Source organism: Haemorhous mexicanus, chromosome 3, assembly GCF_027477595.1.
Source record: "Haemorhous mexicanus isolate bHaeMex1 chromosome 3, bHaeMex1.pri, whole genome shotgun sequence".
Lineage (NCBI taxonomy): Eukaryota > Metazoa > Chordata > Aves > Passeriformes > Fringillidae > Haemorhous > Haemorhous mexicanus.
The window spans coordinates 34,480,049-34,503,399 of NC_082343.1; the positions used below are offsets into that span (position 1 = coordinate 34,480,049).

The 23,351-nt window shown below is 40.9% G+C and overlaps 1 protein-coding gene across 5 annotated transcripts in view; it reads right to left on the reverse strand.

Moving 5' to 3' along the window:
• The window catches only part of RASGRP3 (RAS guanyl releasing protein 3), a 58,797-nt gene extending 35,752 nt beyond the window's left edge, over window positions 1–23,045 (reverse strand). For 2 of the 5 annotated variants that reach the window (XM_059841310.1, XM_059841308.1), the window contains exon 1: window positions 22,844–23,045. In XM_059841310.1, coding sequence (XP_059697293.1) covers window positions 22,844–22,871 — 28 coding nt within the window. In that variant the 5' untranslated portion in view covers window positions 22,872–23,045. Of the gene's footprint in view, window positions 1–10,404; window positions 10,591–22,843 lie in introns of those variants that run through there. The other 3 variants (XM_059841312.1, XM_059841307.1, XM_059841309.1) reach the window with 2 other exon arrangements.
• Between the last annotated feature and the right edge of the window lie 306 nt (window positions 23,046–23,351).

Here is a 23,351-nt window from a genome sequence, read left to right on the forward strand (position 1 = left end):
TCACCCCATCAACACAGAAGGGTATTGTAAGCCATTTCAAGCCCTAGACATCTAGTCTGCTATGGAAACAGAGGTTAAATTAACAGGCCCACAGGTAAGAGATCCAGTGGATATATGGATCCACTCCCATGGACTACCCAGGTGTGAGTTCAGACCCACACACAGAAGACCATGGTGTCTGGTACCAGTTGATAAATTAGCATATGGAGTACAATGAATGCTGACCTCAGATAAAAAAGAAGCTTACAGAAATCATGAGGAATGCCAATGGACAGTCACACGATTCTTTCAGTAATCAGAAAGTCACTTGATTAAGGCTTGAGCTGCTTAGAGAGCATTTTGTTTAGCATTCTTCCCGTGAAACATAACCAAGAGGATTTCAGAGACAGCAGAGCACCTCTACCACCACCACCACCCCCAGGTTTTCTCCATTATAATTCACCTAAAATAATAGACAGCTTAATAACTGGATTTGTAAAAACAACAGTGGTTACATTCCCAATTGCAATACTAGCATTTTATGGAATTGGTTATCCACCATACTTTAGATTTGTCCCATCCACTTCTATATTTGTTTCCTGTATTTACTTTGTTGGTATTTGCCTCTGTAATTTAACTCCAGGTAATAAACGGCAGGAAAATCCGAGCAGACATCCTTGGTTTGTTCCATATACTATGCTGATGACATCTTCCAAGGCAGTAGAGTTGCCCAGAATGCATCAGGTTAAAAGGGAGAGCTAAGGAAGACTTGAGTTTGTTTTCAAAAGAAGAAAAACTCCCAGCCATATTTCCCAGTAGATTTGTCATGAAGATGATTTTGCAATTCCCAGTAAAGTCAAATTAGCAATATCAAACATTTGATTAACATGTGTGACACCAGGGGATGCAGCTCTTCTGAGAATCTTTGTGCTTCTGACACATTAGAGATCTCCAGCACCGAGGGAGAGGACAGCAGCAGCAGTAAGAGTTTCTCAGACTAACTTGATATTTTTTCAGAAGCCAAGCAAGACACCATCAATACCTCCTACAAGTTACACTACTGCCTGGAAGCCTTCTGAGAAACTCTTGGCAATTCCCTTTGCTATTCACAGACTTGCAAAGAGCATCTTTCAAGAGTAATTCTGCTTTGTTAGCCTAGGCAAGTCAGGGTTAAAATACATCTTATCAACATATAGTCACAACTCCTTACACTGTTACATGCCTATAATGAGGCTGGTCCAGCCCAAGTAAAAACCAATTATTTTAGTTATTATAAAAAAAAAAACATCTGGGGAAGTAAGCAACCCTTCAGTTCTGAAAGACAAACCCCCAGAATATTTATTACCACGTATCTGTTAAAAAATATTTTAATATTTTATTATTGTTTACCCTAATCAGCTATGATCTCTTCAAGACAAGCCAGAAAAATCACATTTATTAATTAGATTACTAAGAAATCCTAGGCCATATCTGCCTAGACTTTCTCGTATGTTCAGCTTGAGAATCTACCACAGCACTTGTTATGTCTTATTTTTAACTAGGCCAAAATTTTTCAGTAGCAGCAGAGTCTTTGGGTAGTGACTTCTTTCTAGCTGTGAAATATTCCAAGAGTTAGGACAGTTTTAGAAATCAGCTCTGCTTTTAGTTTCACACAACTTTTCAATCAATTTCAAGGCAAAGAGGAGTCATAAGAGCGTGTAACTCATATTAAAATTCAGTAAGTTATCAGGGTATCAAGTTCTTGTCTAATAAACCCATTGCTCCTAAATAATTTTTTTCCTTAGAAAAAGCTTTTTTCACTCCATATCATTCTGTAATTTCCAGCTGTTTCCCACTGTAGGCTAATTGCTCATGGGACAGTACTTTCTGGGCCCCACAGTGGGAGACAGCACCCTGCAAACATCGGTGCCCCCCTTTGTAATGATGCCACAGGAATTGCAGACACAATTGGAGCTTCTCAAGCCCACCAAGCTCCACAGGCTTCTGCTGGCCACCCAAACAGTAGAGATTATAGCTAAGCTTCCCAAAAATTAAAATTTTAAAACACTTCCCCTCTTCCACTGGCCATCTCTGCAGCTGTGTTGTGTGAAGGCAAGACAAAATCATTACCTGCAGTCACAGGTACCACTAGGCAGAATTCAACACCTCCTACTTACCTGCCACCATTTTCAGCAATGATGATCATATTTGATTTCTCACTCTTTCTGGTTTCTGGCCTTTCCCAAACTGAAGAACAACTGCAGTTACTGTCCATCTACTAAAAGCAAGGTTATCACCTTGTGAAAAGGGGAGTTTCATTTTTTCTGCTTCAGTCCTGTTAACCCCTACATTGCCTCACATCTCTCCCAATGAATTCACAATCTGCACCTACCCTAGAGTGAGGAGTGGCCTCCCTGTGTAGTGAGAGCAGTTTTGCTGCTGACCTTTCCTCCTGTGACTGCAATCAAAACCTAGACTGGCTTCAGAAATGTCTCAACCACATATTTACAGCCTGGGAAGTACTTATCAGCACAGTAAATTGAAGGCAGCAACTGGTAAAACAATAAAGGCAGGAAGAGGCTTTCAGAGACTTAAGTAATGGGAAACTGGATGTCTGAGATGGAGCAAGGCAGAGTTAAAAGGACATAGGACAGGACAGAGCTTTGGCTGCTTTCACTCGTTTGGCTGTTACCGTGCATTTGTGATGGGATAATCCTTTGTTTTCCCTTTGATGAGTGTAGAAAGTGGTTCACAGGGAACTGCTATTTCCCACAGAGCTGTTAACAGGTCCCACACCAAGAGTGTGGCTGGGCCAGCTGCTAAGGGCCAGCAACCCTTCCCAGTCCCTGGGGGCAGCTGCCATCCATTGGGAGCCGTTCTCTTTAGGGAGAGAATGCCCATGGAAACAGCACCTAGGGAGAGGTGACAGAGAGGCATGGGGCACAGACCTGCTGTGTGCCCCTTGGAGCCCATGCCAATTGCACTCTCCTGCACACTCACACGGAGCAGGGGTGCCTGGCTTGGGGGGTTTGCAGCTGCAGAAGTCACCAGTGCCTCACACTCCCAGGCAAGCAGGCCTGCAAGGAGCTGTAGAGTGAGCACAGCCCCGAGGCCAGGAGAGGTCCAGTACCTTTCTTTTTGGAATTCTGTCAGCAGATGCTGGGCATCAAAATACGTAAGCAGCTTCTCACCTCTAGTTATTATTTTTGAGTTTCCCTTGGGAAGATGGGTGGAACAACAGCAGCTTCAGATTTCTTAAGGGGGCAAAGAGAGCATTTTAAACACAAGCATACAGTGCTTCTTGGGCCACTTCAGGGTTTTTCTAAACACGAAGCCTCCAACAGAGAAGAGCAGCAAAGAGATTGTTAGCTGGTTTCAGTGTGTCTGACTAGATTTCGTACTCTTTTCTCAGAGGTAACAAGGCAACCATCAGTGAGCTGACAAAACTTTGTTTCCTCACGAAGCAGTCTGCTCAGAAACATGCCCTGGTTAGTACAAACACAGAGCAAGAGCAAACCTCTAAAGCTGTTTGTGATACAAGGAGTCTATAGAGGACAGGAGATGAGAACAGCGTCCCCACAGTACAGGATATGAGAACAGTGTCACCTCTGTTCCTATATCCAAGCTCTTGGGCCAGAGTGAGTTTTATTAATAACCACATACCTCCCTAACAATAAGACAGCTTGCAGCCAACAAGTTAAATGCCTTCTTTTAAAAGAGTAACCTAAGAATGTGCTGTATATAAAAATATACAGAACAGCAAGACAACTTGAAAAAGGGGAAGGAGTGGTGTAAAAATAAAATCTCACAGAAGAAAAGAGGAAAAGAGTCTTAAGGTTCCTGCTTTAATAAGCAAGCAACTTTGATATTTATTTTGCTAATACTATTTTGGCAGTTATATATTTATTGTATGAAAGAATATCTATCAGAGGATTGCAGCTACACAAATATCCCACTTCCACAGCCTCAGAACATGCTACTACCATAGGACTTCAGAAAAACAAACCTTATCAAAACCCTTTGGTCAAGTTAGCAAAGCTCACGTCTTAAGATACAGCACTGTAGTTCTTTAAAGCTCATGTATGCTAAGGATTCACCATTATTTGAAAAGCAGCAGGAGCAGTTGCTGTAGCTGCAACAGCTGGGAATCACATACTGCACCCAGGACACTTTTGGTGTGGTAGGTTAAACCCTGCCAGGCAATTGGTAGTATCACAACTTTGCAGTGGCCAGTTCAGACCATCCTAAGCAACTCGAGAGACTTATTGAATTAATCCAAACCTGTTTGTTTTGATATCATAGAGGACACCCATAACTCTTTACTCCTTAGCATATAGTTATCAAATTTAAGGACCTTATCAGGATTTCCTTACAGATCTGCTAAACTCCAATAATTCTTAAAAAAAAAAAAAATTCCTGTGAATATGTAGTAAAGCTAATCTCAAGTGAAAAATATGGTAAAGTAAGGGGAAGAAATTAAAGGATGAAGGAGCTGGGAAGATATTGATTTAAAAGCTGATTTAGAGGCTTAGGGACTTGTTTTTCTTCCCCCAACATTTAGCATTGAAAGGCTGGCTGCTGTTGCAGTCAAGTTTTCAAAATACCTTGGTCTTTTTCAAGCTTACTTACAGGAGCAAACTATAATTCTATAAGCATTAGTATACCAGGTAACCATGCTCAAGTCAAATTTTCCACCAATTTCTAATTCAATATCATCAAATCAGTTTGAGTATTCAAAAAGGAGATGGTTTTGAAACACAGACATGAGGCAAACTTAAGATACAATAATCTGAAAACCACATCTCTTATTTTAGTTCTGCAATATGAACTGAGAACTAGATCCAAAGGAAGGATTAAGAGCCAAATCCTGGCTCCCTTTTCCTTCCACAGCCTGACTCCAGGGGTATGTTTCTCAGCCTGGCCTCTCACTTCTCACCTCCTCACCCCAGAAGGGCACTGTCTAGAGCTTGTAACCACTCTCTGCACTTTTGATATTAAAGTCAGTAACATCAAGAATCTCCCTACTTAGGTCACTCCTAAATCCTTTTGGGATCTGTACACATGGAAGTCCTCTGCCTTGTCTGTGTTAAGCATCCTTTAGTCACACCTAACATGTCAATCCCACACTACATAGGTGCAATCATGATGCCCAGATTCCTGTTTCCATGAGCTCTGAACACTCCTTAAAGCTATGAGAGGTACAGGATCAACTCTCCCAGTTAATGGAAGGATTGCAGACCTCACCCCATCTTGGCTGAGACTACAGAGGAGATTTATCATCCTCAGAACCTCAGTGTAGTTCCATATCACTTGAAATTATGAAGTTTCTTTGGTCTGCAGGGAGCAAGCAAGCAAGCAAGAGCATGACTGTGTAATTTAAGGGGATGAGCATTCACTCAAGAGGAGGGTAAAAAGGTGAATTCTAGTTCCTGCCCCAATTCCCACTTAAGATAAAAATATACAGGCAGTCATTAGGGCAGGGCCTGGAAACCAAGAATTTTAGGAAGGGTGGCAGCTGTTCCAGGAAGTATGTGTTCATGAATTCAGCAAAGTAGAGCATGAGTAACCAAGCTAAAGCAGGCAAGACATCTTTAGCAGAGGAGATTGTTAGTCTTTTAAGGAAGCTAGTTCATGAACAGTGTGATAAGGCTGGAATGTCACGGCTGTTCTGATTTGGAGGACAAAAATCACTATTTATCCAGATAGTCAGTTGACTCAAGCCCTAATTCAGCAAACTTTTTCTGATGTAATTTTCCCCACTGTAATCAATTATGTATTTGCATAAGATGGGTTTTTTTAACTTCCCACTAGCAGCACCAGAAATTTCCAAACAAGCTCTGGGCTCGAACAATGGGCTGCTGTGAAACAACCAATTTACCCACGTGTGCCACATGAACCAGCACCAAGATTATGGATTGGCTGGACCTAAGTGAATTATGGGTTGTGAATAGAAGCCTTACTGTAATAATGCTACCTCAGATTAGGGAAATTCAACTTGTTGAGACCAGAGGTCAAGCTGGAGAAATGTTCATCTTTCTAAAGAACATGAACAAGGACACAGCATTATGACAAAGAATATATGAACCTTTGGTGCTGTGTCAAAGGCAGCCTTATCAACATGTTTAGCAAGCAGGCAAATACCCCCCTTACAAGCCATGTTCTGTCTATTTGACCATATCCTGTATGACTTAAACTGCAGTCTCTAAGACGGATTTCTGTGTTGAAAGTCTTCAACCTGTTTCAGGCATGAGGAGTAAAATATGCTTCAGAAGTAATGGAAGATCCCTGTTCATCTTGGAGATCCTGTTCCTGCACACACTTGCACTCCAGACCCCCTTGCACAAGGCCATCACTGCTCTGAGTGGAGCAGGTTTCCATAGAAGGGGTTGAAAAGAGAGGCAGTTCTAACAGGAGTGGAAGGAGTAGTATGTGGAAATGTATTGATATATATAACATGGAATATCAATATATGTATATATCAGCTACTGTATATTAAGCTTGGGATGACTTTTGTGGTAGTCCAAAGCAGACATACTCCTGAATCATTAATTAAATGAATTAAATTTGTTTTAATTCAAGATAATACAGTTATTTTCTCTTTGCAGGAACTAAATATGTGAGGTATCTGGACAAGAATAGCTCAGGTCTCACTAATTTTGCATGAATTACTATGCCTGGCAGGTTCTCAAGATGCTGAGGCCCACTCCCCTTGCCTGAGAAACTCCAGATCATTGGTAAGGGGCATGTGCATAAATCACAGGTGGGAGAGTACTCTGTAGAGGGACTCAAACCATTTCACTTATTTGAATGTGGTCAAGGGGAGCAGTTATTCAGAGAAGTGAGACAGCAGATGGCCACCAAAACAACCAGAGTAGTTCTCAGGGGTAATTGTATTTTCTGCTGAGCTGTAAACATCAGCCCTGTGGGTATTTCCACACACCCACTCGTTGATCCTGACCTCATACACACTTAGAGGTTAGCTGAGCTTTCTGATGGGATCTCTCATGAACTCAGCCCAGCAAATACCTAAGTATTGGCAGGAGTAGCCTTTGTAGCTGAACTGGACTCACCAAATCTGTTTTGTTGATGTTGATGGTGCTCGTAGCTGTTAATCTTTTACATTCATTGCAAGAGAAAAGCTCGCCCCCTGTCACAACACCTCTATTCTGCTGGTCAGGTGGTTTTTAGATATGTTACACCAATAAGGAAACCAAGTCATGAAAAAGTACCACTTCACTGGCTATTCACATTGAATAGAAAAAACACAGAAAAAAGCAATGAAGAGTGAAAACCAGAAGCCCTGAGAATTTGTTTCAGGCTTTTGATTCAAACTCTTGGGTATAGAACCTTGCTATTTCTGACTTGTAAGGAAGGGCCAGCTTGAAAACAAATTCATCAAATTCAGCAGTGAAAAGTGAATATGCCATAAATATGTCAGAAGAAAACACTCAGTGCAAGTTGTTTAGATTACCTGTACAAATGTATTGTAGCCAGGCCTGGGTAGCTTAGGAAAGAAAGAAAATGACACAAGTGCCCTTACAGTATTTTTAAAAGTAGTTTCCTCTCTTTATTCAGGAATATCCTGGGAGTGGCTCCTTGGTACAATGGCATTTTCAACTAGAGAGAGAGGCTAGCACAACTGCAGCTGCCTCTCAGCTGCATGTTTTGATAGAGAGCAGAAATATATCCATTCAGAGAACTGCCTGGCTGCCCTGATCATTTCCTCAGAGTAAAAGGGAATAGACTGAACAGGAGTCTTATGATGCTCTCAGTGACAAGGGTCTGCACTGAGCTTCTGCACAGGGACAGCAATGTCCCCACTGTTGCCCAATCTCCTGTACAATGTCATCAAAAACCATCCAGGATGAACTTTCAGTTACATATTTGGCTTTCCAGAGCCCCATCAAGGGGCAATCCAAGGGCAGAGCCCTTCCCTGAACAAAGAATGCTCAAATTTAATTAACTATAATGTGCTTCATGCCTATGCAGACTTGCCTTGACTTACATGAACACAATGGGGGTGTATATTCCAGAAGCTGAGCATTGTTTTTTATGAGATCAGGAAATTATAAAACAATGTAAAAAGGTGGTGGTACAGAGGTTGAGTTCTCTGCTCAAGTGCAAAATCAGTGTGTGCCCCAGTGGTGTTCCATGTCTGGTGACAGATATTGCAGTTGGAATTAATGAGAAAAGCCAAAAAGTGAGGAGAGTCTAAAGACTGCATTTATTTCTCAAAGTACACTGTAAATATTCATGCCAAAATGAGTTAGTGATAAGGATTGAAACAGTTCTCAAGAGTGTAACTCTTGTGACGATCGGGTGTTCTTCATTTTGTGGACAGAGAATTTAAAAGTCTCACCATGAGTCCTGAATTTGCACTGCTGTATCAGAATCAGATACAGTAGTGACAGCTGGAAGCTGTAAATAAAGCAGGGTTTTTTGTCTAAAACTTTGCAGATCCAAGTGATGAGTTATTCTCCTTGACTGCAAATTACCTTTATAACCAACAATAAAGAGGCACAAAACTGAGTTCTCCCACCACATTTCTTTGAGACAGTTCATTTACCCGTGTGACAAGATGTTTTCAGACGTTATTACCTGAAGGCAAGCTCAGTAGTGCAGATATCTAATGTTTACTTTGCAATCATGATTTTGTCTCTTTTCTATTACACCTAACTCCCAGCTGTGCAGGAGAATTAATCAGCTGCACGAGAGGCACACGTGGCTGGCTCACAGTCCAGCTGGTGCAGAGCCATATGGATTTACATCAACCTGCTGCACCAAAGCTGGCACAGTGGTTCTGGAGAAGCAGGGAGGAAGAAGTTACAGCAGGTGTGGACTGAGCTCATATCTGTTTTCTGGTGCATTTGGGGTTTAACTTTGGTTTGCAACAAGTCCTGGACAGTTTGCTTAACCCAGAGTGCTCATTACAAGTACAAAATACAGTGCCTGGAAACAAGCACACAGCAGCACAATCTTACTCAAAATCAGAATTCCTACAGTTCTGAAAAAAAGAATAAACTTATTCTGGGATCAGAATGAAAAGTGACGGGAGACAAGTTATTCTCCCTGCCCCAGATGGAACGGAGATGTGGACAGGCTGGAGGGGCCCCATTGCAGCCAAGGTGCCCAGGGCAGCACGGGCTCCTGACACACCACCAGGCTCCTCAGCACCTGCAGGTCTGCTCTGTTAACAGTGTTCCACAGTATCCCTGTGGGAGGGCTGCAGTGTGCTGAGAGTACTTCAGTTCTTGGTTCTAAGGCAGGCTACCCTCGGAGACACAAACAGGCAGGAAGCCACACAGACTTCTGGTTTTGTGAAGAATTGAAACCGATTGACATTTTCCCATAAAATTTCTGATTAACTGTCAAAATCATAAACTATAGTTTAAAAGAAAAGTCTTCAAAAATAAGTAATGTTTCACTTTCTTATGAAAGAAATATTTGAAAAGCTTATTCTCCCTAACTTTAAAGGAGAGACTGCATGCAACCTGTCCGTGTTTACCCTTGGACCTCCCTCAACAGGACCCCACTGCTCTTTCTGCCCCTCTTTAACCTTCCCCGGAGCCCTTAGTCTTATCACATATCAAGATCCATCACTCATTCACCTGTTACTGCTCCTCCTAAGTCTTCCTCCAAAGAAACCTGATTCATCTCTATGTAAATAATTGATCAAAAGTTCCTTTTTATGTATCCTACACTCTGGTTTTGAAAGAAAACTTCAGACTGTAAGAGTCAAAAGTAATCATACAGGAACATCAATCATTCATAAAGCAAAACCACAAAACATGCAAGTACCCAAAAATAATTTGAATTAAGAACCTGGAGAAATTTAGGAGAGTCCTTCCCTGTTTTTTGCAATTTTTCAATTTTCACAGTCTAATTATTCATTAGTATTCAGAATGGCTCAATAATATCTTAATCAATACATCTTCAGTCTTCCTGCATTTCTCTACTGCCTTTTCCTTTTAAAAAAAATCTCTCCATTCACCCTCAGAAAGTCACAAGCAATTTTGCTCAGATTGCTCACACTGTTTTGAGGGAGTACCTCTGTCAGTTCCTTACACTGGTACTTTTAAGCCAAACACTGAAATTTCTCTGTACTCAAGTTGCATCACTACCTATTGACTAGCTCTAGAGAGAAAGGAAAACACAATCATCATAAACAGCCTCCTCACTCCATCATCTGAGTAAATAAGCACCACAGTCCCTTCCTGGCTGGCACGAGGGTGAAACGCCGTACCTGCCTTGTTCCTGCAAGACCAGAAGCAATGCTGTTTATCACAGGTCAGAAAAATGCAGGCAATCTGAGCATGAATGACTGCTTATCAGTGAAGTTCCAAAAATATGCTTCACTCTTTCAGGTATTTTTATGAAAGGTCTAGGATGAAAATGGAAAGCAGTGACAGTTTAGGAAAAAGACTAAAAACAGGGAAAATCACTTACTGTACTTGGTTCTGCAGAGGTATTCAACACAAACATCACCCTTCCTTGTCCAGCTGCCAAGTGCTAAAGCATGAAATGAGCAGCTGTTTCCTTCAGGCTGGGGCTGTGTGTCTTAACTAGTCACATGCCCCTCCTGATAAATCTCACTGCCGTGCCAGGAGGTTAGAATCTGAAGATCATTATTCCCCCTATTAGAAATTCCTTTTCATAACAGCAGCCTTTGCTAGGGCACGCAGCTCTGTGTGCTCCATAACTTCTGGTTTCTGGTGGTAGGGTTTTTTTAATGGCTAACACCAAGCAGTAGATAAGCCTTAATCGACAGCAGGGGCAGCACAAGTGGAAAGTTAAACACAACCCCGTTGATGGCTTCAGGTTTTTTCTGCCTTCAGACTTTGCTGTGTTTTAATACAGGAATTTAAAGAGGAACAGTAAAATGTAAAATACTGTTGCATTCTCTTTCACACCAGGCCACTCCAGTGACCATGGAAAATACAAGAACAATCCCACTTTTTGGGATTAGCTGTTCTTAAGGGTAACATTACAATCTCTTGTGTTTGGACAGTAGAGCGGCGAGTATTAATAATGCAGATCATTTTAATTTTGGCGTCTGGCATTTTTATATCATGGATTTTTGTGGCTGCTTTTTGCCAGACATTGTATAGTCAGGCTGAGACAGTCTCTTTGAGGTGAGGACTATCAGTCTAAACAGAGAGAACAAAAAGAAGCATCCTTATCCCCACGTTCCCAGATGCAGGACAAATGAAGGAGAAATGCTGAAGTCAAGAAAGGAACAGGTTTTGATGGAATTTTCCAGGGTGATACGTAGCCACACATTGCTGAAATTCAACTGAGACTTTACATTTAACTCCCTTTAGCTTGGTCACACATTTAAAGATATTTAGGTATTTAAGGACAAAGGCGTACAGTCAATGGTATTTCAAGGGTGAGGTGCAAAAGATCATTCTCTGAATTTCTGAAATTCCCATGCCACATATAGGATACACTGTGCTGAAACCCTGGCAGTACTGCAGACTGGCAAGATTGAAGGTGATTGTCCATCAGTATAGGACGTGGTGATGGTATTTTGGTGTTTGGGAAGCAATCCAGACCCTGCAAGATGGCACGGTCTCATTGGATCACAAAGGGCATTATAGGCATTTTTCTGAAATACAAACTGCACCAATAGATAGTGCTGCAACCAAGATTTGGGCAAACTAAGGGAATTTCTCAGAGCCAGGTGCCTGTTTTTAAAAGTGTTAAAATAGAATAGTATATCTACCTGGCACATTTGTCAGAATCCAGGGAAAGCCAGCAAATCCCTGAAGATGAAGTCTGCAGTGACAAAGGGTAACTCAGGGCGCTTCCTTTGACCTTACCCAGCTCTTCATATTATATAAACCAGCGCATGGTTACAAAACCACGCAGCCACCAGTGCTGCCAGCATAGCCTGGGGCAGGGGAGAAGCCCTTCTGCTGATTACCCGCGCCTGCCTTTGTGAGCTTCTCCTGTTTTTCAGGAGAAACAAGTTTCCAGAGAACAGCCTCCCTCCCTGAAGGAGCTCTCTCCACCCGGCCGGGCACGGCTGTATCCAGCTGTGGGGAGGCTCCTGTCCCAGCCTGGGGGGCGAAGGAGATGTGGGGCTGGGGTTCCTCCTCAAAAGGCTTTGAGCTTTGCATGAGACCTGGCCTCCTCTAGGCCTGAGCAAGGTCAGTGCAGAGGGAGGAGGAAGGCCTGGGACACAGGGAATGTTTGCTGCAGGTGTGTCCTGATGTGCAGTCAGGCTGGGCAGCACCTCAGCAAGCTGCTCCTCATGTCGACCCCAAGAGGCTGTCCCAGGGCATGGGGCTCTGCGACCCAGCACAGCTGCTGAGGAGGCTTTAAAAAAGGAGGCTGTAAAAACTATGAATTTAAAAATGAAAAATAAACCCACGAGGAACGAGTTCATTTAAATTTAGACCGCTGGAGGAATGGCAATTTCCAAAAGGGAGCGGGAGCTGCCCTGACAGAACTGAGTTGGAAGCTCCAGCAGACCCTGGCCATGGATCACAGAACTGGACATGAGCACCTGGCCTCACTCAGAGAAAGGAGAAGCACTCACTGTGCTTTAGGGCACAGCCCATTGACCAAATCCTTGGTCAAGTTATCCTTGATAAATGGCATTTCATTTCCCCTAAAATGCACTGAGATCAAGGGCAACAGAACTTCACCTGCAATTTTAAAATTAAATTAAATCTTAAATTTCTTTACAACTTTGAGCAAAATTACTCCTTGTTGATACTGAAGAAAATACGACTGAGGTGTGTTCCAAAATAATCTATTTGTCCACAAATACCATTTTTATTACTTTGCCCATTTCTCTATTGTGCAGTATCAACTGCACTCTTTTACATTTATCAGCAGCCGCTCATATAACTGATTAAATACTGGTGGTACCTGGGCCATTTGAAATAGCACAGAGCACAGTGTCATCACTCTGCACTGAATAGCTGGCTCTGACTGGCAGCCATGCTCCACACAGGAACATAATTTGATGCTAATGACTGAATGGCAATAATCCACAAACAACTTGGGATGCACTCCCTAAAAAAGAAAAGTAGCCTTTGTACTTTCTGAAATGAGTAGACAAATAAATTAATTTTTATGGCTCTTTAAATAGTGCCATAAACTGCGGTTTATGTGGGAAAAAGTTTATCTACCCTCATGCTAGACAGACAATTTGAAGTCATTGTGAAACAGAACAGAGAAATAATTTGGGTGTAATTGCTGATAATAAAGGTCTGTAAAATTTTGTGGAGGTTTTCCTTTTTTTCCTATTCTTTCTGTTTTTTAAAAGAAACACTGACATATAAAAGAAGATCAGGCAGCTACAAAATATTAAGTGTTGTGTTCTTACATCTATCAGACAGCATCTTAAATATGACAAAAGCTCTGCTGTGTGGAACACAACAGTATTCTCTCTTTCTGCTGAGAAAGCAGATGAAGACTGGGTTGAAAAGGGTGCATTTCTTTCTCCATGGACATTCCTTTGTGAGTAGGACACCATGATCCCTGTGGGCTCCTTACAACTCAAAAGAGTCTATGATTAATGCCTCAGATAAAAACTGAGAGATGAACACAGACTTCTCAGTCATGCTGAAATGAGACTTGAGAAGTACTGAAAAGGAGCAGCAAAAAATAAGTACAGTTAGCACTGACTTGTGATAGGGATGTGTAAGGTAAAACTTTTAATGTCACATAGTATGGATAGCTTTTAGAATAGCCTCAAGGAATTAAAGAATGGAACAGTTGTTCATTTGGTTTTGGGTTGAGAACAGGAAGATTTTTGCTTTTACTGATGCTGGATAGATGGATGTAGGAGAGGCTTTATTTTATTTCATTGCTTTTTTTAAACTGTTTTTTTAAAAATTATTTTATTTTATTTTATTTTTAATGCACTTGGCTATGCCTTGTTTATGTGTCATTTAATTAACTGTAGGTGTGTTCATTTAGAACTTGATCACTGATAAAGAGTTTATCTCAACATCAGTACTTTGACACTGTGCAGAATTATGAACTATAGAGTTATTTTCTGCATATGGCAGTTATGGACCTCTGTTCTGTGAGTTGCCTGAAAATGTCTCTTTTCTGTTAACATGTTCTTCTGGAATTTATGGAACTGATGTAAGACTCTCAGTGGACATAAATGTCAGGTTACACTAACTGCAAGTCTGTGTTGCTAGGTTTGTTTCCTGAATGGCTGCACTATTTTCAACAGAGAAACTGCCTGGTTTGCTGGTCTGCCTCACTGCCCCAGGTATTATATAGCCTTCACTATCAGCTGAAGTGAATGAAAGCACGCCATGGAAGCCTTCACCAGACAGGATGCTGTATAAATACCTAAGTGTGATTAAAGGGGCTGCTATAAATAGTTACAAATTCTTGCACACAGCTTCCAGCTAAAGGACATATGAGGGGCAGATCAGATAAGAAATTTTGCTGAAAATACTGCACATAAGGTTCTCAACCTTACATTACATTAAATCAGTTTAAAACATTTATGGGCTATATTACATCCCTGGCAATCTAAGTCAGTTCCAGGTTCTTCAGTGCAATGCTCTAGGGGGCACAGGAGCACTGCAAATGCCCAGTGTACCTCCCCTTTCATGCCCAAGGGTGCACTCAGTAGCCACAACACCTCTAACAGAGTGAGAGTTGAGAGGACAAGTTATCAAATTAGGGCATCCCTGGATATGACCCTTGATATCAGTCCTTCCTTTATATCATCAATTAAATGTCATAAGGGAGCCTAGAGCAACGCTTAGAGTCAAGGCTGCTGGTTGCTTTTCATTGGAAAACAGTGCCCTTCAGTGATTTAAGTATATGAGAAAATAGCAATTTAAATGGAAGTTTGATATGCTGTGTACCCGTCTGAAATTCAGAGTTTGTGAATTAAGCTAAAATATCCAGTAACTATATTGTCAGAAATTATGGATGGAAAAAAATGTTGTGCTCTGTTAAACATTTCTTTCAAGTTGAAAAACTGTAACAGCTCTAGTCTGTGAAGTACAGACCTGCTTTTTGAGAGCTCAGCTGCACCATGGAAGGCAGTGGAGGATTTTTTTGTTTCCCTAGTAAACATTCAGCCCAGCTATAAGCCTCTGACAAAGGTTTTCACTTGTTCTGTGACTCCTGGATTCTCTGGGAATTAAGCCACTCTGCCAGTAGTCTGTGCCCTGAGTGCTTCTCATGCCGTGTTCCAGAGGGGCTTTGGCTTGTCCTCTAGGCTGCCTTCCCACCGCCTTTGGATAGGTCTCAGTTTTCTCCTAAGCACTTGGTCTGTTTAGTGGAAAACCTGGGATGGAAGGGATTGGAGAGAATAGAATAGAATAGAATAGAATAGAATAGAATAGAATAGAATAGAATAGAATAGAATAGAATAGAATAGAATAGAATAGGCTATCTCTGTTTGAAGGAACCTGTGAGGATCATCTGTTTGGATGAACATTATCCAGCTGTGAAGCACAGACCCAGAAGAGTAAAGGAGAGAGGATCCAGGAGGTAGAGATGGGAGGTAGAAGGATGAAGCTTAAAGATAAAGGTGGAAGACAGGCTTTTCTCTCATGTACATTACTGCTCCCTCCTTTTCCTCCTTTACTCCTCTTGATATCCAGATTGGAATCTGTACACTGGTTTGTGGAAATGCAGTGCACTCACAGCTGCAGCCTAATGAGAATTGTATCTTATGTGATATTTTCTTTAAAGAAGTATAGGGGGATAATAGACTTTAGGGAATACAAATTTGGCGTGAAAAATAGGGGATGGTCTTTATTTTTTCTCTATCATTGGTTCTCAGATTTAGAAAGGGGATGACAATGACTGATGGGACGAATGAAAACCTCAAACCTACTCAAACAAAAATACCCCTATCCACAAGACACCCTTATCACACCTGTTCCTTCCTTTCCAAAGACCACAGTATTCACAGAGAAGCTGGAAATTTATAGTTTCCTCCTTATATAGACATGTAAGAAATTTTAATTTTTAAAATTGTTACTATTATTGTAAGAGCACACTGTTCTTTATTTCCAGTTTGCTTTGCTTGATTTTGTTTCACCTTGAACTACAGAGGTGGAATGAAAAATAAGAATTGTTCTGCACTCCGAATGGTAAAGTGGGCCGAGATCTCTCTTGCTAAGAGATAGAGTGAAATTGTGCCATGCAGTGATAGCAGGCACTAAGGACAGCTTCTGTAGCAGTGACAATAGACCCATGATTACAAAAAAACCAAAAAAACCAAAGCAACAAAAGCTCTTCGTTGTCTGTTACCACCTACATTGAATAGCTATATTCCACAGGGTGGATATGCTCATTTCAGAAACAGAGCGTGAAGAGTGTGTTCCAGTAATTCTAGACTTAGATACAGTAGCACAAAAGCACATCTGTCATAAAGAGGTTTTTTTTCCAATACTGTCTAGATTGAAGATTTCTAAACAGACTTGTGTATTTGGAAGAGATTTGTTCTCTAGGTTTCTCCAGCCATCCTCATTGTGAGTGATGTGCTGAAGAGGGACAGGACATTGCTGTAATGTTGGATGTACAGCAGCTCTCAGTTTTTGTTGTCTTTTCTGCATCTGATAAGTTTGAGCTAATCAGTAGTTCCTTTACCATTTAAAAATGGTAAATTAAAAATTTAAGTATGGAGTTTTTTTCCCACACTTGTTACAAACGAATACAAGAGACCAAGAGTATGACATCAGGGCTTTTTTCTGAGTTCTTCATGACATCCTCTCTCAGACTTTAAATGAAATTATAGTTGCACAGAAGGTTTTCTATTCAGTGAACAAATTTTTCAAAATGCACTTATTTCTGTTTTACTGAAAGTACCTTGCATTCTGCCTTTTACTTGTCTCTCCTACTGAAAGTTCAACTGCTGTCAACTTTGTCTTGCACAAATAATTTCTGAGAATTATTTTCACTTAAATTTTACAACAGAGGGAAAGTTATCTGCCAAATTTGCGTTACACAAGAATAGTGAAAAAGTTTTTTTCTGCTTTAATTATTTTGACAAACAGTTTGTCACCACTGATGTCACAGTGGTTCTTGGTTTGGTAAGTCAGTTTTTCCTCAGTGACACAGCTCAGGCTGGTACTGAGTATCTAAGTATCGACTTGGAGCACTACATGCCAAGTTGCAGTGTGACATAGTCCATTTGCATTGAAATTGCAAGATGGAAACAATGGATACTAGTAACAGACCCAGAAAAGGAAAAAAAAAACCCCAAGCTTATTTCCTTCTCTCTAGAATAAAAACCTGACCTTTTTTTAACAGTTTCTTTCAAAATACTAAAACTTAATGCAATGCTGCTTATGAAAAGTAGCATTTTATGCACTGTAAAACGAGGCATGGACCACAAATGCCTCCCCTGGCAGAACTGTCAGGCAGGATCTCCACTTAGTACAACACACAGCATGTTTATCAGCCAGACTCTGCTATCCAGCAGCCTGTCTGAAATCTGCTGCGAATGTCTCAGGGTTCATGCTCCCAGCTTTCTCTGAGATGAGTGAATTTGCATGCATCTGTGCCTTCCTAGACTGTATGAAGTACTCAGGGCAAAGACAAGAGAGAGTCTATGGCTTCCATGCTCCTCAGTTGAGAGGAGATTTGCTTATTATAGTCACAACACTTTTTATTTTGTATGACTGAGCCCCTTGGGGCCAAGGTCTCTATATATAACTGCTGGATTTATTACTCTTGTTTTACTCTGGGCCCTTCTCTGTTGTTAGTTCCAGTTCAATTTCTTTTAGTATTATAAAGACATTATCCTCCTCTTTTACATTTCTACTGCTTAGGACAGTTATTCCTAATAGAATATATCTGAATGAATAGAACAATATCAGAGTGATGTGCTGGGTCCAGAATTCCACACAGGCTGTGTTCCAGTATAAAGCCACAGCACTCTCTGAAGGCAGTATGAAAGTTCTTTTTTTAAGAGAGAAAGAAGAGACTACCCATGCTTGGGAAGGAGGTCAAGCAGCATGGAAAAATTCACCATGAATCCACTTCTCTCTTTTGCCTGTTCCCATTTATGAAGTTATGAAGCATATTTTGTAGTTCAATTGAGACTGAATTTGGTTTTCCTTTTCCCTTTAGTAATGACCTCATCTTTGAAGATTTATCTTTGTCTCCAGCCCCCCAAGATAATTGTGGTACAGTTATAATCCAAAACAACAATGGAACGCTATGTTGGAAACTAGGCTGGAAAAAAAGGTGTGTTAGAATATAAAGGATTCTAAGAATGCTGAGCTGTCTAAACAGAGATGTTGGTACCCATTAATTTCTGTTCTTTCTAACTCAGGTGAATTACAGCTCCATAATGTAAACAGTCATTAATCAATTAGTGAGGCAATGCCAGACCTGTTAGCTTGGCTTTAAATTCCTTTGTCCCTCCCCACCAATGGAGTTATCTGGTGCATGGCTGGGCCACGCTGGCAGAGCAGACTGCACACAGAGCTCTGTGTCACACCATAACTCCTCTGGCTCTTCACTGCATTTCTGCCACCTTGACCAAGTGGCACATCTCCATTGCAATACTGGCAACAGGGTGGCCACTTTGCATTCTCATTTTCCTGGGGCTGTGTGGTGCTGCACACCAGAACCATAGGAGCAGGGCTGTGTTTTGCACCGTGCTCTTGTCTGACTCCACAGCATTTGTTGGCCGCCTCTGTGATAAATGGGTCTGCAACCATTACTAGACAGGGGTTGGGGAGGGACACTTCAGAGATGACAGCCAGGTGAGAGCCAAGTGCTCAGGGAGTTTAGAGAAGAGCAGAGGACTGAATCTACCTCTACATAAGGTAGAGTGTTTTTCATTTCCCTCTGCTGCCAAAAGCAGGGAAAAGCTTTTCTTCCCCCAGGGTACCCCCCTGTTTCCCAGGAAGTACTATACTAAGTAACAAGGAGATTACCAGCCCTGAAACTCAGCTTACATAGCAAGAAGATACAGACAAAAATACTTCTCAAAGCCAATTTTTTTTTTTTTTTTTTTTTTTTTTTGGTAACCTAAGATACCGAGATACCTGCATGGTTATTGGGTTACTGACCAGGTGGCCTTGTACTCCATGACAGTCTTTCTTGTTCCCCCTCTTTTTTTTTTGTTAATACCATTTATTGTACATATCCTTCAACACCACTGCTGCTGCTATGTGTTCATGCAGAAACCCACTCCTTATTTTTTATCACAATTTGCACATGGTCTGGGGGGAATGAGAGAACTTCAGGTAAAAAAATATGTCTGCACTTTGGCATAAAGATTAGTTTTAAAGAAGCTTTTCCCAAAACTCCTTACTTATGCAACAGTGCTTTTCTAGTCCACTAGAAGAGTAGGAAAGCAACCCATGTAAAGTTAATGGCTTTTTCTGATAGCACAGAGACTTGGAGAAACAGTCCATCTTCCATACACACACTGACCTTCACCCCTGTGCAGTAAGTTGGTGCAAAGCCTGCACATTTAATTCCCATTTGAGCTGAAGGATTTGTGTCAGCCTGAACAATTCTCACTGTTGTGGGTCGCTACTCATGCATGTAGAACATTGTGATCTTCCCCTTAAACTTTTATCCATCCTCTTCTGTTGTAAGCAGGGAAGCTTTTAGGTAAGAGAAATGGTGAAATTAACATGCTGTGTTTGGAGTCAGACTAGATGATCTCATGACTCTGCCAGGCTTTAAATTTTATCAGTCTGTTGAAATAATTTTGCTTGAAATCAATGAGACTGCCCATATGCTTAAATTTAGGCACCTGCATAAACATTTTCAGGAGTCAGGATGTTATTCAGCACATAGCTATGAGCTAGGTGTTTTAGACATTATCAAAAAAAATTATTTTTTAACACTAACATTTCTCTTGTGCTGAACAGCTGCATCTCTTTGTAGAACTATTTTGATGCCATCCAATACTGAATGTTGATGTCTAAATGTGTTTTAACTGGGTTTCTTTTTGTGTTCCCACTTCCCCAGTTCTGTTTTTTGAGTGAGACTACTGTAGACTGTACACGTGTTCTTGCTTTGACCACTCCAAACACTTGTAACTCTCTGCTCTTTTTTTTTCTATAGTGTTAGTGGGCCTGACTAAATGGTGACTTGGAGCACAAAGCTTCCTTGTAAGAGTGTCTGGTAGACTGGAAGAAGGGCTTAGAGAGAAATTAAGATACTTACACTGGAGCAATTGCATGAGGAATAATAAATCTTACTAAACCTGAACTAGCTTTGCAGGAAGGCATGGCATGACTTGACACCCAAAGTGCTTTTTACTTTTTAAGTCATGTGATTTTTCTTCAAGTCAGTCAGATTTCCTGGAACCAGAAATCCATACTGCCCACACAGTAGTGACAGCTGACTGAGGTATTTATTTGACAACCCTAAACCTCTTTAATTACCGGGTAAAATAATGTCAGGGTAGGAAGCATGTGAACCTCAACTTCCTTCTGGTATATCAAATTCTCCTATTTAATTTTTAGCTTGAGCTTTAATAATTGCAGCTCTGTTCGTACTTATGAACACTCAAAGTGTTTATGTAGAAAGAATCTCCTGCAAAGTACTTAGACCCTAGCAGGTGGTAAGATTTTATAAGGTGCTGGGGTGTAAATTTCATTCAAAGCCTTCTGAAATCACAGAATCATAGAATAAACCAGGTTGGAAAAGACCTTTGAGATCATGGAGTCCCAGCCTGTGACCTATCATTACCTTATCAGCTAAACCATGGCACTGAGTGCCTCATCAAGTCTTTTTTTAAACACCTCCACGGACGGTGACTCAACCACTTCCCTGGGCAGCCCATTCCAGTGCCCAATCACTCTTTCAGCAAAGAATTTTTTTCCTCATGATTCTGTCTTCAGGACAAAACCCTCCCTTTGCAAACTCTGAACTCATGACCATGTGAACTCTTGCAGTTTAGAAACAAGTCTTTATAGGTGTGTGTTTATCAAGAGTGTTTATTAAGGAATTTTTAAGTACCATCTGTAGAATTTTTTCCAAAGGAAAATGTAAGAGTACATCAGTAGGTTTTTGATCACCTTTTCCTGTAAACTACAAGGTAACTGGCTGGTTTGTAAATGATCTTCTCCTTAAGCTAAGGAAATGTTTCTGGTTTGCTACATTCATGCAGTGGTACCAAGCTTTAAAAAAATGTGGTGAGTCCTGCTGACCTGAATAAATAAATCTGAATGATGCAGTGTGTGCTGTTTAGTTGTATTGTAGTCGCTGTACAGCTGACATCTCATGGAAATGATTGCACTTCTTCAACACCAGAAATTGCAATGCTTCCTAAATTTTTAAATTAAAACACTCTTTTTCTGTTTCTGCTTAGTTTTTGCACAGGGCAACCAGTTACTGAAACTGAAAACAAGGAATGTTACCTACATGAGAGCATGTTATGCTAGTTACTCAAACTTCATTCTAAAGAGCTTTCTCTTGGAAGTATCATGCAAGCTTCTAGTTTTACTGCCATTTTAGTCTTCACAAGACCAGGCTTATAACCACCTAGAGCTACTGTAAATTACTGAGAATCGCTGTAAATGCTGAGTACTTTGAAATCAGACAAAGAAAGGGCTGATCCTTTCCAGGAGTGTTGGCTCACATCTGCTTCATTGGAGCTGCTGCTTGGCACCCCCCTGGACCGGAGTTTCAGCAGACTGCTGCTGCTTACAATTGTCCTGTCGAGGCTTTTCACCTACATGGGTGACATCCTGCCTTGCTATCCTCACAATAGCAGTCTGCAAACATCATAGCATCCTCTGGGGATACAGTAGAATAACAACACACCACGCTTCCTTTTTAGTCACCAGCAACTTTTTGCCATAAACTGCTAATCCTAGACAACATCTGCATAACAGGTCAGTCATCTGAACAGCATATGCTTAGGGGCAATGTGCTAACACTAATGAGACTAATGCAAAGGTTATTCTCATAGATCTTTCAATGAATGCATGATGAAAACTGGAGTCTGTTATTTTACAGCTTCTATTCTGCTGCCTGCGAAACACAACAGCGTTTCCTTTGTTAGAAGTGCAAAGGATATGTTGAGAGTCGAAAAAATCAAACACAATCTTAAAAACTCAATGTTTCCATCTTAAAAGTCTGTCTTGTTGATGGTAACTCAGTGAATTAATATGGTCTGTCCACTGATCTGTCTTAAAATGGAGCTTTTACACAGTCATGACAGTGTGATATTGTGTATAGCATCTGAAAATCAGCAGATTAAAAATTTCCACTCATGTTCTACTGTCAGTTTAAATCAGATCTCAGAATGGCAGCATGTAGTATTGCAATGCAAGCAACAATGAATAATATATCTTGATTTGATATCAATATGTAGTATATTTTTGTATATATGCACGCACATGCACACAGAGATTACTTGTCACAATAATTCTAAATTCTAAATTTTAAATTCTAAAACTCTAGAAAGTTCCAGGTCTTTTAATTCAGGCTAAGTTCCTACCTTCAAGTCTACTCATAAGACTAAATTATCACAAAACTTGCAATATGTACATTTTGATGTGTTTCTCTATTCCATACTAACACTTCTAGTATAAATGTATCTCTCATATACTTCTCCTTCCATCTGTCTTTCTCTAAATCTATCTTTTTAAATGAATGCAGAGCTGACATCATATTTTCCTTTGGGCCATACATTTACCATAACATTTCTCTAGTATTTAATCACAATCTGTAAGATGAACACGACACAAGTCAGGAAAACAGCAGTTATGTCATGGGTTTATGGCAAAGGTTTCTTTTGCTTAAGAAAAGTTCTGAGGAATCCATAAGTGAATTCAGATTTCTTTATCTAAAAGTCAGTTGCCATTCCTTCTCCAAAGCTCATTCTTTTTTCTTTACCAGCCTGGCCACACCTGAAAAGAAGTGGAGCATGCAGCAGGCAGAAATGCCAGAAGGAGGCACTTACCTTGATTCCATCGGTATCCAACTTGCATCCCTCTCCTTTTTGCAAAGAGTTCTTCTCAGGATATCGAGATGCTGAGGTTATTTGCTCCCAGCAGTGTCCTGCCCATGGCTCTCCCACTCAGCAGCCCTGGAGAGAGAAGCAGGATTGTGCTCTGTTCCCTCCCAGCAGCTTCACTGAGGCTGGGGCTCCTTTGAGCTCAATTAGTTCTAGATTGTTTGGCTAAATGGCAGCCACACTTCCTTCTATTCTTTCCCAACTTAGTTTTCCTGCCTCCAGTGGTGCTTTTTCCTTTCTTTGGACTATAAATAGGCCTGTCACAACACAGACTGTAGCAGTAAGGAAGGCAGGAAATGCATTTAAACAAAGGAAAGATCTTAGGGGGTTTTTCCCTCCCCTGCCAATAGAAGTAAAAGAATTTGATAGGGATTGGTCTGCAGACACAGCTCTCTTTGCAAGAGGAAAACACATGTTCAAAGACATGCTAGGATGTCATCTTTTGTGCTCCACA